This window comes from Microplitis demolitor, chromosome 1, assembly GCF_026212275.2.
Source record: "Microplitis demolitor isolate Queensland-Clemson2020A chromosome 1, iyMicDemo2.1a, whole genome shotgun sequence".
In the NCBI taxonomy this organism is placed as follows: domain Eukaryota; kingdom Metazoa; phylum Arthropoda; class Insecta; order Hymenoptera; family Braconidae; genus Microplitis; species Microplitis demolitor.
The window spans coordinates 4,707,280-4,726,618 of NC_068545.1; the positions used below are offsets into that span (position 1 = coordinate 4,707,280).

The 19,339-nt window shown below is 27.4% G+C and overlaps 1 protein-coding gene across 1 annotated transcript; it reads right to left on the reverse strand.

Moving 5' to 3' along the window:
• Positions 1–487: 487 nt before the first annotated feature.
• Positions 488–10,799, reverse strand: LOC103575568 (uncharacterized). Its single transcript, XM_053738104.1, has 7 exons — positions 10,746–10,799; positions 10,532–10,645; positions 7,494–7,556; positions 7,226–7,288; positions 6,995–7,036; positions 4,715–4,789; positions 488–508 (listed from the first exon to the last, which is right to left on the reverse strand). The coding sequence occupies exons 1-7, from the start codon at positions 10,797–10,799 to the stop codon at positions 488–490; spliced, it is 432 nt and encodes a 143-aa protein (XP_053594079.1).
• Between the last annotated feature and the right edge of the window lie 8,540 nt (positions 10,800–19,339).

The window sequence follows — 19,339 nt, forward strand, 5'->3', positions numbered from 1 at the left end:
TGAAGAGAATTAACACTATAAAAGATGTATATATATATATTTATTTATCAATACCCTGTGCTCGGGGAAAATAATCGACAGTCAAGTGTGTTCACTCGAGGTCCAATAAACTTTGTTGGATTCAAGATTTATTTATTCTACCCTTATCCTTGTGTTCTACTTGTGTCTTGTATTTCTTCTTTGATGTGGGGAGAAGACAAAAAAAAATAAATAATATAAAAAAAAGTTAAATCAGGATTCGCCATTTACTAAAGTACGATCTTATGAAAAAGGTCGGAAAAATAAGTGGAATATATATTTATAATGTCTATATAGATATATATTATATATATTTCATTTCTTATAAAATTCTACCTCTCAATTGTACCTTGTCAAAAAAATTAAAAAAAAAAATCAAGTTAAGAATTATATTTATGATAAAAAAAAGTCAATAAATTCTATGACGAAAGACGCACTTGCGGTTACAGTTTGTTGAAAATTCGTTGAATTACTCGCGAAATTCCACGAGCTAGAAATAAAAACAAAGTTAAGTATAAAAGAGTTTGAGAATTATAAGTAGTAAACTTGAAATAAAAAAAAGGTCTTAAAGAATTTGTGAAATCGTAAAAATATATTTTAAAAAAGTTTTTTTAGCTGACTCTTGAAGCTCTTTAAATTCATAGAAAAAAAATATATATATAATTCCTATGGTATAAAAAATGAAGGTTTAAAAAAGTTAAGGTTTTAATTTTAACGTAACATAAGTTGAAAAAATATGAAACATAAAAAATGTTAAAATGATTTTTATCCTCTTTTCGAAACTCCATTATTTTCATAGATCAATAAAGATACGTCGTGCACACGTGTGACCTTTTTTAACACTCACTAACGGTGTCCAAAAGAGCACGTAAATCTAAAGAATACCGGTGTAAAGTTTCTGTGCGTCCCTTCATCACAACTAAAGTGTCCAAGCTACACTCATAATGTCTTTTCTTATAATGTCACTGAGTTTACACTTGTAGTACGATATCATCTCACAGAAATGGCTTTTATCCCTATATAATATCAATGTTCGTCCAGTATAAATATTCATACCATTCGTACCTCACTTTGCTTTATATTATGCCCTCCCTATCTCATATAATATAGAATAACCCGGGGTAAAATGAGATATCATTTTTTTAACTAAAAAAATTTTAATTCACAAATATCACTGTTCATATAGTATACCTTAATTATTATACACTAGTTGAGAGTATATGTATTAAGTGTCACATGAATTGAAGGTTATCTTTATTTTAATGAATTGCTATTTATTTATTGTAATTAAAATATTTAAAATTCTAATTTTGGTATTATTAAACAAGATGAAGTGTCTCAAAAAACTCTAGTATACTGTGAACGATAGAATTTATATGATTAAGGTAGGATGTGATTCTATTTGTGATAGGTTATGTTGTACCATAGGATTGTAACATTATTTATATATTTGCTTATTTATATAATTTTTTAAATTATTTATAATGACTTGTCTTAGTTGCTGAAAAAGTCCCAATAAAGGGACGAAACGTCAAATTTATGGTCAAAATTAAATTATAATTTTTGAATTAGTTCTACCCCCTGATTAAAAGAAACGATTTGTAATGTTAAACTTCCATAAGAATGGCGATTCAAAAGTATTCAATGGATTCAAAAGCATTAAAAACTATTAAAAATTTTTTTTTTCGAATTGTTTCTTTTAATAAGGGCCTCCTTGTTTTTTTAACATTTATAAAAATTTGTTTTCTGCTTTAAAATTTTTAGCTACAATTTTTACACTGTATAAAAACTGGGGTAAGTTCAGTCGGTGTATAGGTATTTAAATTTTCGGTGTTAAATTTTAACACCGAAAGTGGTGTTAAAAAATTTCTATACTCTCGAAACATTAATAAGTGAATATTCACTAAATCTGAGTCTCAATCGAATGACTTTTTGAAATTAGTGGTTCGGTTTGCACTTGGAATTAGTGAATATTCACTTATTTTCACTAATTCAGGTTTAGAGAGTACGTGGAATTTTTTTTTCACACCGATTTAACACCGCCTACACCGGTGTTATTTTATTTTAAAACTGCATGGTGTTAAATTGAGTCAATTTTTGATACCGCTCTTTTTAAAGTGTAACAAAAGTGGAACAAATTATTCAGCTTGTACAATAAAGTCAATATAAATTTTCAGAAAATTCTGTTTTTTTAAAATATTTTTTATTGGAAAATGTAAAAAATCAGTCTGATGCAAACTGGGCCACAATTGTAAGGAAAATGTTTTTTTATATTAAAAATTTTAAATTGGATACCCTGAAGGGGCTGATCAACTTGTCTCATTCTTCTTTACAAACGGTAATTAACTCTTTTTTAAGAAAAAAAAAGTTTTTTTTTTTTTTCTAAAAATTAATGTCTCCTGTAATATTACCGTTTTTTCTATTTATAAGATACGAAGTGTATGAGGATACGTTATAAAATGGGCGATGGGTGATGGAAAATGGGAAATGGGGGTTTAAGGTTTTATATACAAGAAATCCTAGTGTGCACGTGTGTTCCATTAATTTAAAAAGACGTATAAGATAGTAAAAAAAAAGTAAATAAATAAGAAAAAGAAAAAGCTAAATAAAAATAGTTTGGACCTCGGAATAGTAAAGATAAAAAAATATTTCCATGCTCTATGGTGATGTGTACGTAAGGTACTTTTTTCATATATGTATATATATATATATATATATATATATATATATATATAAATATAAGTGTGAAAGGTATATAAAGCCTTGGGTGTAGAGCGTACATTTCTCAAAAGGCGTTCTCGGACCTGTCGACAACAGAGTGGGTGAAGTGAGAGCAAATAAAAGAGGGTGTGATAAAAAAAGGAAAAGAAAATGAATAAAAAAAGTAAATAAAATAAAATAAAATAAAGAAGGTGAGAAAAATTTGAGCCGGATCGATGAAGAACATCGAAAATTGTCAAGTGCTCAAGAGCGGAGGGAAAACGTTGTGTGGAGCTAGTATTCTGTGTGCTATCTTTTGAGAGCTACGGCAACGACAACTAGGAGAACGATGACGATGACGACGACACACTCGTGCTCTTTTTCGATACCTTTTCTATAGCATGCGCATGTTGATGCTCAAAGTGGCCTGTGGACTCTCGTGAAATATTAAACGGGAGCAAAGACCCCTCGTGCGAATACGAGCCAGTTTCTCACAAACTTCACCAAAGTGGTGTGAGGGCTTCAAGGGTGAGCAGGGCTGAGCAGGGTTCCCCCTAGCATGCTGAGCTGGTGTAGTTCCTACCCTTACTTGCTGGGTGGATAGAAGAAAAGTGGGCGGCAATGGTCGTAGTAGTGGTAGAGCACTGGCTAAAGGGGATGCTAGTTGTGACGCTCAAGTGCTAGAGGGTAAAGGGGGACAGCTGCGAAATCGAACAAAATTCAACTCATGCGCCATCTAGCTGAGCTGCGCAGGTTCCTCTGCTGCAGGGCCGTACAAATATTTTATGTTATACAGATAATTAATTATTACATAATTATGCATATTGTTTATTAAAAATGCACTCAGTAAAAGCTTAAATTTTTTAGCTGGAAATTGACATCCCTTTTATTTTTATATTTTTTTTTTACAACTTTTGTCATAAGGTATAAATTTTTATGAATAAAGTTTGGATGGTAGCAGTTAGTATGACAAAATGAGACATTAAAACAATCGTTACCAAAATATATAATAATAGTAAACTGATGTTTGTTGAGATAATGAAGACTTGAGACATTAGTGTCGTAGTATTATAACCGACTCTTGACGTTAACTGCCGCCGTGGTCTTGTTGAATTATTCAGAAATGGTAAATTTAAACCTCGAGACTTGCTACTGCTGCTGTAAAGCTAGTGTTGGAAATATTGCGAGAGTTATATATACATACATTATCCATGTCTTGAGAACAATTGGCTCGGTCACCCTGTTCCTACTCTTTTTATCGCTTCTTTTATTCGTTTATGTTAAAAAAAAAAAAATAATAAAAAAAAAAAAAGTGTTTTTTTTTTCTTTTTTTTCCTGATCTTTTACTGATCCAGTTAATTCGAATTATAGTTGAACGTTAAACCACCAGGTGATAGGTTTTTTATACATATGTACTGTAAAAATTCGTTTGCATTTTAAAAACCGTGTGAATTTAAACCACTTGATAAAAAAAGAGAATGAGTTAAAAAAGAAAGAGTTGAAATAGAAAAAAAAAAAAAAAAATTAGGGAATACCCGAAAAGAATTGCGCGCTAACGAGCCGATGTTTCAAAGTGCCGTTTTCTCTAACTTTTCCACTGTCTATATATATATATATATATATATATATATATGTATGTATACATATATAAATATATCCCAGAGGAGTGGGCCCAAGCAGTCATGGGTTATTAGCGCTCGTTAGCGGACCTCGAAAGTATAAATGCTGTTTTCTGTCTGGATAGAAATTATCGCGTCTCGTTTATTTATTTATTTATTCAACTTTTCTCTCTTTATTTCTTCTTTCTCATTTTCGCTTTTTATTCCTTACTTAACGTTCCATTTATTTTATTATTTTATTTTTATTTTTAATCCGAGAAAGACAATTCTAGAGGAAAAATATATTTTCCTGAACAATAAAATAAATAAGAGAGCAAGCAAGCGGTTTAAAAATAAATGAAAATAATTAAAAAATTAAAATAAAAGATTAAACTTACGTCAGGTTCAAGGAGTTTATTCATGCAAGATATTCTACTTTTCATCAGCTCTATTTCAAGGTGCTCTTTATGCAGCTTCATTTGTGATAAACGAAAAACAAAAAAATTTATTAACTTACTTAACACAACTAACTTTTCATGCTGGAGAAACCCGGAGAAAATGGTCACTTTTTTTACTTTTTTTTTTTATTATAAATTTGCTGAATCTTTTTATTTTTTTTTAGGGGAAACCGGGGCTCAAAATTCCCGGGGTTAATTGTTCTGACAACTTTATTTCCAAAACAAAATAAAATAAAAATATTTTTGACCAAAATGACCCATTATTTTCCAAAGATATTTAGTATTTTCTAAAAACCAAAACTCTAAGCCCTGTCATCCCCTACGTAAAAATAAAATGAGACTAATTTTCAATTGTTACACGCAAAAAAATAAATGATAAATTTTATTCGGATTTTAAATTCATTTTTATTGTTTGAACAACAAACCCGCATCAAAGAAGGTAATTCATAAATAATATAATATTGAAAGCGAAAAAGTATAAGAATGATTCTCTAAAATATATTGATATGAAAAAAAAAATAGTCACTCTTGGTCTTTAAATTTTATTGTTTGAAATGATAAAATACGTCAACTTGCCATATAGATATAGCCGCGCATCAGTAATGCTTTAGATTAATTCTTTCACATACATTAAAAGCTTACAAACACAAGTTAAATTTTATTGTTTCAAACTGTAAAAACTGATGCGCTTAAAATATACTTTTTGACAATTTGAAGAAAGTAATAATTATATACCGTTGTACATAAAATCAATTGTTCGACATTGAAAATTTTATTTATCATACTGAATGTTTTTTTACTTTTTTACTATAAACTTAAATGTTCCGAACATCGAATGTTGAAGCTGAAACGTTAAATTATTATAATTTCATTTTTTTATCTAGCAAACAGTAATTTATATTACTTGTAACATGATTTATTTGCATATAAACTTTAAATTTAAATATTTAAATTAAGATTATTATAATATATTCAATAAAACCACGAAATTACTATTTGAAATGATATTAAATTGTGACCACATTCTAAATTTTTAGTTATTAATTACTAATTTTTATAATTCATTTTTTTGCGTGTATCAAAAATAACAGATTAAAATTTTTGGGTGGAATGGGACAGCTTCAGAAAATCGAAGAAATTATTTTTTTAGTTATTATTAAATTATTTTGCTATTAATTATTCATTAAATCAGCAACGAGCTAAATAACATAATTTCACACCAATTGCACTCTTTTTACTTTCTGACACTTTGTTAAAATTTAATTTTACTCCACATAAATTTTCAATATTATGTGAAACCGATAATAAATAATTTATTCAATTTCATTATTTATTCGATTTAATGATAAAGAATTTTTTTTTTTAATAATTATAGAAGCGAAAAATTAATTTTTCAATCCGTATCCAAAAAATATTATATTTCAAATAAAAAAAAACATTTCAAATCGAAATTTGAAATTCGACCTTCTACTCAGATACACTAAATCTTTTTTTTTTTTTATTGATATTCAAAGTAAATAGAAAAAATTTCCAGTTACCGTTCAAAAAAAATTTATCATTTTTGCGGGCAAAATGGGGTACCCCTTAAAAAAAGCAAACAAAAAAATTTCTGGATTTTAAATGAATTTGATTAAGTTAATCTTTTTTGCAAGTAATTTACGTGAAGAAAAATTATATTTTGCATGATTATTGGATACAAAAAAAGAAAAAAAATTTTTAATAGTTTCTATCTTGAAACAAAAGTCAATATTTTTCAACTGACAATTGATTTTTGAAAAAGTTTAACAAAAAAAATTCAAAATAACGCTCAATTATATTTACAAAATTGATTTTGGAATGTTTAAAAACCATTTAAAATATAAAACTTTGGAGATACCCTGTTTTGCCTACCCTACCCTCTTTTGCCCCCTTCCCCTAATTTTTTTATTACTTCGATATACAAAAATTATAAAACAAGAACTAAAAATTTTAATTTCAAATAATATTTCCAGGTATTATAGAAAAAAATAAATAATTTTAGATCTAAGGAAGTCTACCAGAATCCGGAAAAATAAAAAAAAACTTATTGATGTCAATGTAATCTGATTATAAAAAAATTAGATCGACGTATATCTAATTAGATCTTATAAGATCTGAGTTAATATTTCAGAGGTAAGTACTCTATTTTGTCAGGTTTTCTCGAATTTATTTAAAAAAAAAATAAATAATAAATTTACTCACCGTACGTTTTGCTTTGTCTTGAAAGACATCAGTTTGCTGCAACTGAAATATAAATTACAAATGCATTATATACATTTTTTATATTTAATACTGAAGGGTGAAGCTTTCATAACTTTCCTTTCGTTACTATTATTATTATTATTGTTGTTGTTGTTATTATTTCACCTAGAGTGTATATTTCACCCAGAAGCGAAACAAGACAATCGGGCGAAAAGTCTCAGGCGGACTTACGTGTTTGTGAATACAATTGTATGCCGGTCTCACATTCAAAATACTTCGCTTCCTTGGTAGTTTCTGTGACGATTCAATGGGTTTTCGTGTATGTATATATTTATATATATGTATATAAATATATATATATACATATTCATAGATGAGATGAAAGAAAAATAAAAAAATATTAAAAGACTAAGAAAAGAAAAAGCTTTGAGATGAGAAAGAAGTTGAAGGAAAATATAAATTTATAAAAAGAAGGTGAGAACGGAAAAAGGTGATTTACCTCGGCCGCCTCGTTCTGCAATACTTGACACAGTGTCTTGTTTGACTTGAAGACTTTTGTACTCTGTCAATATAAATTTTAAATAAAAATAAATATCTGTATTACTTTATATATTTTTAATCTTTAAATCGTCGTTTTAGTTCTTAAATGGAAATAAATTTTTTAATCTACTTGTCGGTTTCAAATGTACTTTCAATCAGTTCCTATAGAGTTATTTTTATCATTTATTTATAAATGGGTAATTTAATTTACACAATCAAATTTACGAACAGTTTGTGTTAAATATATGTCATTGATTTCTATTATATTTATAAGATCGATTAAACTTTTACTTATAAAGAATACAATAGTTAGTTGTAACTCAAATTTGAAAATTAAAATGTCAATTGTATAGAGGTGCTGGATTACGTCATGGCACAATGGGATTTATTTGAAGAAATTCATTAATTTTCTTTGAATAAATTATAAGAATCAATTTTGGTTGATCCGAATGGACAGGGTGGCAGTCTATAAAGCTTTAACCTCCCGGGTTAAACAAAACTTGATTTAGGCATGCTTCGCCTGATTTTCTTCTGAAGTTATCGATTTGCCGTCGATTTTTCGATAAGATCTTGACTTTTTCGACTTAAATTTAATTTTTGACAGCTTTTAGAACTTTTTTCATCTTAGTTTTAACTTATTCGTTTTTACTTCAAGCATGACAGTCAATCGCCGTATTCTTGACTTGTTGAACCAAGTCGAAAAAAGTCATTTATTCGCGTTACTTTAGACTGGATCAAAAATCAAAAACAAACAGTATTTTTTGGTGTAAAATTTTTTTTTCACGTTTCGTCTTAATTTTGACTTTTTCGCCTTTTATAATTTAGGGGAGACCGGGGTGCGACGGGCCACCTCAAAAATTTGGTAAAAATTTTTTTTCCATTTTTGGTCAAATCATGTTATTTCTGATGTTTTAAGATATTTTGGGCAGATCTTCTATATTTGGGGCATAATGGACCACTTGAAAAAAATTTTCTACAGAAAAATAATTTTTTTTTTTCGTACTAAAATGAATTTGGAAAATTTATTGATTAAAACTCTTTTAGGTCAGTAGATTACACTGTGTTTGAAATAAAAAAATAAAAATTTCAATAAATTAGTTATATCAGCTAAATAAAATTTTTTTTTTAATAAGTTTGAAGTCCATGGGATTATAAAGGTACGAAAATAGTATATTTGCTCAAAATCTTTTTTTTAAATAGAGAAATAACAAATTTTATTTTAAGATTTTTTTGAAGGGGACCAACGTGCCCCAGAAAAAAAAAATTTTTTTTTGAATTGTGGTAAAATCTTAATGGATTTGCTCAAGAAAGGACCAAAGTAGGTTGACCTTTAGATGAAAAGCCATAAAAAATAATTACTGGTTTAAAAGGGCCGTCGTGCCCTGGTCTCCCTTAATATGAACGATCGAGTTGTGGATTTTCCAACGTATTTTTTAATTTCTCACTTTTATTATTATTTTTAATTAATAAAAATAATTATTGTTTACAAAACTTCTATATAATTAAATTTTTGGCTTAGAGCTCACGATTCGAGTTTCTGTAATAAAGTTTAAAACTAATTATCTGTAGTTTTATTGTCATTTTAAAAATAACTACAATGAAATTAATTAATGCTATTAATTACTTTAACATTTCTGTAAAGCATTTATTAAAATCTTTAAAGTTACTAAGAGGTAAAAATAAAATCCTCGCTAAACTTATGGTAATAAGAATTACTGTTTCGTAAACAAAATTTTATTTCAAAATAATAAATTTTTACACTTGGGGTAAGATGGGAACTCTAAGATTTTTTAAAATTTCATTCGAAACCTCAATGATTGTATTTATTTCAAGTAATATAATAATTATTTGTTGATCAGAAAATTTTGCAATTTAGGGGACAAAGTGGTGGCCGAAATAAAATAAAAATCGAGAGCCAAGAATGGTAAAATATTCTACATACTATATAAATATTATTCTACATCCAGTTCACCATTTTTATTCTCCTATTTTTAGACAGAAAAAATTATATTTATTTTTGCATACTTCGTTATCACGCTCCCTGATAACCTCAAAATAATTCAAGTGCTGGACCACTTTATCTAAACTCACCCTTTATTTGAATAAAATACATATTAAAAAATAAAACTCTATTAAAATAGTTTACCCGATAGCTTAAACTTGACACAGAAGTCTAAGTTACAATACACTGTGAAAATTCGGAAGTGAATCCGGATTTTATTTCAATTCGAATTCACTCTTACTCGGAGTTCCGGAGTTTTAAAAAAAAATTGCTGTGCATAAGGAGTGAATAGGGATTTTTCATGGGCGGAGTGATTTCGGAGTGACGCGGATTTTATTTAAATCCGCATTCACTCCAGTCCAGAGTTTTAATACTTAAATAAATTTATATTTAATAGAAACAGCTGTTAATTATAAACATAATTATTTAAATAAATAATTCTTTGAGATATTAATAATTAAACTTAAAATATTATGTTTTTAATTTATAAAATGTTTTAGTAACTCACTAAATTATAATTTCATATATATAATACATAGTGAAAATATTAAATTATTGAATAGCTGTAGTGACATAGTTTTTATGGGAATCTTTGATATTTCGGTGCAATATGAAATGTTATCTCGTGGTATGGTTGATGTAAATCATACGACAGTTTGCGACTCAGTGCAATTATATTTGTTAAAGTTTTATTATCAGCTGGTTATAATTTTTAAAAATGATTTCGCGTGAGTATGGACAGGGAGCTCGTAATTATTTCCGTACTCAATATAAATGTCTAAATATCAAAGACCTAAGCTCACTATATATCAGTAATTTTTTTTATAATTAATATTTTCCGTACTTCCCTTCGGAGTGAAATTCACTCCGAGGGAATAAATATATAAAAAAATCCACTCCACGTTCACTTCGAAAATTTTTACAGTGTACCATATAGTTATTTAAATAAATGCTTATTATAAATAAGTAAAGTAATTTATAATTACCATAATTGCATATATAAAAATAACAATCGTTAAAATAACAGTTATGATTGTAATAAATCCGCAATCATGACCAACATGAAACAGAGAACGCAACTCGTTATCTAAAATCATGTACTTCCATATCTAAAACATGTATCATTAGTATCCATATTATTTTTTTTTTCTTATAGTACATGAAAAAAAAAAAAAAAAAAAAAAAATAAGTAAATTATCAAAAACTTACAAGTGAGCTATAACTTGAAGAACGATAATACCAACGCATTTTTGCAGTCTCCATTTAACAACTTTTATTATTTTATTTTATTTTATTTTATTGCTGTTATTATTAATTTATTCTCTCGTATTTTATTGAGTTTTTTATATTTTTTGATTTGTACACAACACTTTATAATTTACAATCCGAGTTGATTTATCTATTGTATGACATCAATTTGGACTGGCCGAGGTGTATAAAAAAAATGTAAAAAAAAAAAAAAAAATAAATAAACAAATAATAATAATAATAATAATAATAAATAAAATAAAAAAAAACAGTGGAGAGATGACAGGTTAACGTGGAAATAAAAACATTTGACAAGCGACATGTGCGTTCGATTGTATGAGAAATCATTTGACATGTACGGAAATTATTTTCTTTTTTTGTTAATCAAATTAATTAAATCTTTTAATTACAAATAATTTTTTTTTGTTTATTTAAATTTTTTTACATTCAATTAAAATTTTATGTTATTTCATTGTTTATAAAAATTCTTTTTCTTTTAAGTACATTTGCATGTACACATACGGTAATTTGATTCATTACATATGTACTTTTCTTGTTTTTGTTTTACGGTTTTAAAGTAGTGACATATCCAACTGCTGTATCAATTAGTAAATATACTAAATTTGTTAAAACTCTGTGAATAAAAAAAATTCACTTATGGACATTATATTTAATTGTTTATTTAAATTATAAAAATTTATAATTTAAATCGTTACCCGGGTCAAAAGTAAACCTTGATTCAGGCTGACCACCTTATTTTCTTGAAGTTATCGATTTACCGATGATTTTCCGATAAGGCCTCGAATTTTCCGCCTCAAATTAAATTTTAGTCATCTTTTAGAGCTTTTTTCATCTTAACATTCGTTTTAATGTAAACTTGAACAAGTGTCTTGTACATAACATTCAGCAAGAATTGTTGAAGTTTGAAAGTGTATAATAATACCTCTGGTGGAAATTTTTTGGACTTTTCTCTGAAAAACTATAAAAAAATTTTTAGAACTTTGAAAAAGTCTTTAGAGCTTTGAAAAAGTTTTTAGAACTAGAACTGAGTTTTTTCGAGAAAATTCCGGAAAATTTCCACTACACGGAGAGAAAATTATGGTAACTATTCCTAGTACGTTTATGAAATTTCATCCCATACCGTTATGGTAATGATTACTTGGGATTATGGGATATTGACCCATACTTTCTGGGAAGTTCCCATAAGTATGGGAACAATTCCTACCATTATGGTAACAGTTCCTATATCGCATGTGAAAGAATCATGGTAATGCTTACTATACTCATAGGAATAGTTCCCACAAGCAAATAGTAACCGATCCTATAACCACATTGTAATAATTCCTGTCTATGGGAATAAGCCCTATATATTATGGTAACTATTCCTATAATATTATTGTAAACATAACCATCATATTATGGTAATGGTTACCATAATATTATGGTAATCATTCCCATAATGTATGGAAATTATTACCACAATATTATGGTAACCATTATCATAGTTACATGGTAAAGATTACCATGATTCCATAGAAACTATTCCGATACTATATGGAAATTATACCCATAATTATAGGAATGATTACCATAATATATATGGGTGCCGTTCCTATAATCAACATTTCAAAAAAACCGGTTACCATGCAGTATGGGAACCATTCCCATAATATATTGTAACTGTTACCATAATTTTCTTTCCGTGCAAGGGCAACAAATGACATTCCAGGACCTTGAGCAAGAATTGTTGCAGAAATGAAACAGATCATAAGTTAACTCCTTTTTTTTTCATATAGAGACGTAAATATATCAAGTTCTCGTGCACTGTACAAGTAAAATCAGACTTCAAACAATAATTAGGTTTGTAACTCGAAATTAGAACCTCTGAAACTGTTGACTCTTTCTGTTGTAGCATAAAAAAGTGGAACAGGGAGCTCGAGGCTTCTTATCGAATTCCGAAGTGAGTTTCTGAAACAATAATTGTTCACTTCTAGCTCAAGAAATTTGTTTCAACTCTTTTGCGAAAAATTTCAGTCAATATTGTATGTCATAGTATTCAAAATATTGTAAACGAGTCTTGTAAAAGCATCGCTCAATATTGCTACTAATGAGGAAAACTGAGAAAAAAAATGTTTTCCATAAAATTTCGGGTATAATTAGATCTCGTTGTGTATGGATCCTAAATTATTTTTTTGTAAGCTCTTATTCATACAAAGTAAATTTATTATTATATATCGCTAGCAATTATACGTTTGTAAACGATTAATAAATCTTCAGTTACGGGGAATAATTAAACATAAACTGGTTTTTTTATTGTATTTTTCATAATTAATCTTTTAGAATATCCTCAGAACAACGAAATAAAAAACATATATATTTTATACATTTTTTCTGTTAATAGTTTGTGGCATTACTGTATTAATATATTTAATAATAAATAAAAAATTATTATATAAAGTTAATTATTAAAACTATAAATATGGTAAATAAATTATTATGTTTACTCAAAATTCTTAAACTAAATAATTGGAGTATTAAACTTTATTTACCTTTGGTAAATTTGATTAAATTATCTTGTATAAAAGTTAACTCCCAGCTAATCAAGTTTACTAATTTTTGATACTGTAGATATTTATATAGTTCTATTTATAACTCTATATTTCAAATATTTTTATTTTTTTAATCCTGTTTGACTAAAAAAAAATTTTTTTTGTATTGCATTTTAAAAAATTACTTAATAAATTAAAAGTTTCGTTTCAAAAATCTCGAACAAAAAAAACTATTCTACACGGAGAGAAAATTATGGTAACTGTTCCTAGTACGTTTATGAAATATCATCCCATACCGTTATGGTAATGATTACTTGGGATTATGGGATATAGACCTATACTTTCTGGGAAAAGTTTCCATAAGTATGGGAACAATTCCTATCATTATGGTAACAGTTCCCATATCGCATTTGAAAGAATCATGGTAATAATTACTATACTCATAGGAATAGTTCCCACAAGCAAATAGTAACCGATCCTATAACCACATTGTAATGGTTCCTAAATGTATATGGGAATAAGCCCTATATATTATGGTAACTATTCCTATAATATTATTGTAAACATAACCATCATATTATAGTAATGGTTACCATAATGTATGGTAATCAGTCCCATAATGTATGGAAATTATTACTATGGTATTATGGTAACCGTTACCATAATATTATGGTAACGATTATTATAATATTATGGGTATAGTTACCATAATAGTATGGGAATAGTTACCATAATATCATGGTAATAATTCCCATAATATTTAGAAATTATAATCATTTTTTTTGTATATTACAAAATTTTAAGTATATAAAAAAACGCTTATTACAAAAAAAAAAAAATTTATAATAATTGCTAAATATTATGGTAACAATTACCATAATATTATGGTAATGATTACTATAATATCATGGTAATCGTTCCCATAATATATTGTAACTGTTACCATAATTTTCTCTCCGTTTATTGAACCTGTATTGTAATGACGAGTTTCATCGGCTGTTTAGCCAATCAAAGTCAAACGAAGCTAATTTCAGAGCAATGTAAATTAGCGGATTGAAAATAATTAGTTTTTCCCCTAGGGTCGAAAACGTCTAGTTTCTGCCCACTGTATTAGTTTCCAACTCGATTTCAGTCCTGTCAGACACGATTTCGTTCATTGTAAACCTCGGAATGAGCATAAGTCATCGAAACCAATCGAATTGACAGTTGAATCAGTACAGTCCTATTGATTTTGAATTGCCTCGCTTTGACAGCTTCTAGATATCGAAACTCAAAGCTGTAATCCAGGAAATTATTAAAAATATACGTGAGGCGGACTAAACACGACTTCATACTCTGTCTGATGCCAGCCAGTCAACTTCACCCTCATTATAACCTCAAAATCTAGTGTTTCTTCATTAAATTTTGCTGATAAAAAATTACAACTTTTCTATCACTGTATGCTCCATAACTTTTTGGGTCAGTGAATTCGAACATAACCTTTTAAAATTTCATTTCAAACAGAAACAATTTTTTTTTTCATTATTAAAAATATTTTTCCACATGTAACTTAATAAAAAAAAATCGTGTGAACAGTTAAGCGGTTGAAAACCACAAAGTCAATCATTTTGTTTGATAGATAAACCTGGAATATATTTGTGGGTATAGCGAGAGCTTTTGGTTGAGGTTTCAGCAACCAGTTGACATTTGAAACCGACGTTTATCGTGTGTACAAAAATTAAAAAATTATAAATTCAGGTATAGGCAACACATGTGACATGTTATAAACTTTTTTTATTTATTTATACTTTGTCCAGCGTGTGGTCATGTCAGGGAGAGAAACAAAGACACAATGGAAAGAATAAAGTGGAATATAAAGAGAGATCTCTAGTGGTTTCGTCGAGGGACAATACAAATAAATAAATAAAAAAAAAGTATGGCCACAAACCGCATCAGAAATGTCCCTAGACAGCACAGTTATAATTGTTTTATTTCGATTCCGCGTGGGTTCATTTATTTTGTTATTTATTTATTATTTTATTTGTTTCCCTCATTTTATTTATCATCTATTTATATTTTCACTTTTATATATTTGCTCGATCGCATGCGTACTTAGTAAAAAAAAAAAAGAATGACATTTTTTACGCTGAGTACGAGGCACACATAAAATAATAGTGATAAAAAAAGTGAAAATAAAAATAAAAGTAAACAAAGTATTACTACAAAGAACTAGAGGTACACATTTAATTAAAAACCAGCGGTACGCCACAGTTGCTTCTTCTTCTTCTTTTCTTTTTTTCGTTTTTTTTACAAAAGCAAAGAAAAGAAAAGAAAGAATGTTAAAAAGAAAATACGAAATAATAAAAAAGTATTGTAGTTTAAAATGAAAAGTTAGAAATAACAATTATTTTATTGAAGTTACGGGTGTAAAATTGAGCTGATAAGAAAAATTTTTTTATTAAAAACATTTGATTGATTCTATTAAAAGTTTATTCAGGTAAATTTAAATTTATATAATAATAAAAAAAAAATTAATCGTTTTGAGAAATGGCTTAAAGAGAAAAAATATTTTTTTTTAGCTTGATATATTTATCCTTGACAGCATTTTTTGTTAGCTTTTATTCTGGAATAGCCTCTCAAGAAGCTTTCAACCTAAGGGATAGACCGGAAGCAGTATACCCTCAACGAATGGACAAACAGAACTTAAGAAGATACTTTTTCATGATAAATTTTTGCCTTGAAGAATGTCAATCGATTTTTTATGAAACGACTTGAGGACTCTTATACTGGTTCTTTCTTTTCAACTCACTCTTACTTGCCTTTAGGTATTTGTCAATATTTTAACGATAATAAATTATAAAAAATATATTGCTGTGTTCCTGAATATTTCAATATTAAATAATTAATATGTATTCAATCATTAATCTCAATTCATACACGGAAAAAAATGAACTATAAAAATTGAGAATGACAAGTAATATAATGATAAAATGATCAGTAAATACTATCATTCTAAATAGTCATTTTTCCATTTACGATTTAAACGTCAATAATTACAGGATAAGTAGGAAAATTTATTGTCTATGCAAGAAAAAATACAATTTGAACTTTAAAAATTGTAACTGACACTTAGAAAATAGACGACACGTATTATCAAATTTACTATTTGAATTTTAAAATTCCCCATATTAACGACCGGGTTCCGAGTTATAATTTTAAATAGTAATTTTTAGAGTTTTTTTTTTTCCGTGTAATTTATGAGTCGTTTGTACGGAAATACTGTCTGCTTGTAAACAAAGTGTCTAGTTGATGAGAATTATTTTTTTTTATGCACGAAAAATGATAATGTTAAAATTTCATTCGTTTTTCTTTAATTATTTGGGTCACGTTGGCTATTTTGAAGAGTAATATTATTGAAGAATATATAAGTACTTTTTATGGTTGCATTAAACAAAGAGGATTTGTCATAGCGGAGAATACTCGTGTAAAATTAACAATATGATTTTTATTAAATCAACATTCATGGTTGTAAATAATTAATTACTCGGTTTACTGAATGAACATTTCCATTAAGCCATTAATTTGTTATTGCATTCATCGAATACAGAGTGTTGAGTGTTGTACTCTTGGTTTAAAATTTTTTACTAATTAATTTACGGTTTATGGTATCTACGGTTTACAAATTATACTATAATGATATAACAAGCGTACTCTCATAAAAACTAGATACTACAAAACATGTCCGATTGAATTTAAATTTGATAAATCTCGAAGTTCATGCAAAAAAAAATGTTATTCTATTTTAAATACCGGCAATGGATTGTCTGTTTTTAGGCTGACAGTAACGACATCTTTCGAAAAAGCCAAGTAATTTTCAATTTATTATAAAATATATATCAAGTCCAAAACGAACAGACTTATTAAAATTTGAGCCTGTTTTCACTCACATGTCTGACTACTGTTGACAAAATTAGTTTCCGTTAAAGTAATCAGACATGCGACTGAAAATATCTATTCCTATTCTGTACAAGAATGGTTACTATGTTGAAGAACAATGGAACGCATTTGTCCGGGGAGAAATATATAAAAATTTGTTCTCGGAAAGGTTAATTGTAAGTTTAGGTTTCATTATATTTAAAAATTGATGTATTTTGAAATATAGTGAAACCTAACCTTACAATTAACCTTCTCGATAAGACAATTAACAGATAAATTGAGCAAAATATAGATACTGGGAATCAAATCCAGACCATGTCGGTATCATGCTGATCCGGGTCAAAAAAATAACTTGTTTTTGACGTAATTTTCAAAATTTAACATAAAGCAAGTCTAGGAAGACAAAAGCAAGTCAAGTTGAAGTTCCTTTTTTTTAATAAATAGAATTGTCTTACTTAGTACCCATTTACGCTAACTAAGTCCAATTCAAGTCACGTTGTCTTGAATTAGACGTAAATTTAAATCAAATTCAAGTTAAACAACTAATAATGAAAATTAAACTATTAATAGGAATATTAAAATTTGAAAGTCTCTTGAACATTCTGTTATAATTATTAAAATTTCAAGTTTTTTTTAGGCAATAGCAGTACTAAAGAATATTTTTTACTGATAATTTTAATGATGAAAAAAAGTAATTACGAAGTATACCCAGAAAGAAAACTTAGTGTTGCGATTCCGTTAAATTTTCGGAGCGTGGTTTGTTTAAAAAAATTTAATTAGACATTAAATACAGGATTCGGAAATCGACATAAAACTCGATGAATAATTAGTAGATTTTATAAAAATCTTACTGTTGTATTTGTCCTCATGACGCAACTTTACAAAAATTTTAACATTTCCTATCTATTTGAGTCAAGTAGGTTCCAAAAATACTATTGGTAAAAAAGTTTAAATGTGGGGTTCTCCCACGATAGCGTCCACAATTATGTACCGATCTTAATGAAATTTTTTTTGCATACTCTTTAGCTAAAGAGCTCGTTCCAGTTCGAAGATGAGCTAAATCGGCCAAAAAGTTTGAAGTTACAGTCATTTAAAGATTTCTTAATTTTTCAAAAAATTCAACTTTTATTGATTTATCTTTAAATAACTTTTGATCCTAAAGAGATAATCTATTTTTGGTGATTGAATCTTTATGTTCATTCGATTTACTTTAATTTAAACTATGTTGCTTACTCTATAGATAATTTTTTCTAATACTTCGATGAATTTCAAAATTTTCAGAAAAATAGAAAAAAACATTTTTTTTTACTTTCTCATTTAATAACTTTCAAGTAATACATAATAGTTGAATCTTGTTAATATTTTTATGTAGCTTATCTAATGAGCTTCATATTTCAGTAGTTTTTTTTTTATATTCAACGAAAATTGCCTATTTATTTATTTAAATTTAGCTGTTGCATTCGTTTTTCCACTTTTTAATAAATTCATGTAACTGTTCCAACTTTGATTCCTGCCGCGTAACACTTTTAAAATCTCAACATTAAAGTATACATAAAGTATTTTTTTAAAATTGACAAGCATAAATATAATTGGTCTTATAAGCTTTAGATGAATCTTTAAACGCCATCGCCTACATTACAGATTTAAATAATTAAGTAAATAATGAAAAATCTACTTCCATTTCGGCTGCCGAATGGCTGTTTTAATTTTATAACTGTCATTCCAAAAGTAATTATGCACTGACTTTACCATTAAATAACACGAGTTTATATTATTATTTAAATAGTTTTTGTTAATTGATACAGTCAGAAAATTTCTGTCAACCGACTGTCTGGAATCTCTAATGACATATGAGGTTAAAAATAAATATCTTCACTGTTATGATTTATTAATTATTATAGAGCAAAAGTGATAATAATTATATTGCTAACCTCAATTGTAAAAATGTTTTTAATTTTACCACAGTCTGATAGTAAATATTGCCATTAAATTTTTAGCATGTACAGGATTTCTTGTTAAACTTTTTTAATTATTTTTTTCATGCAATTACTTGACATAAATTTTTTTTTTGTTATTAATAACATTAAATTT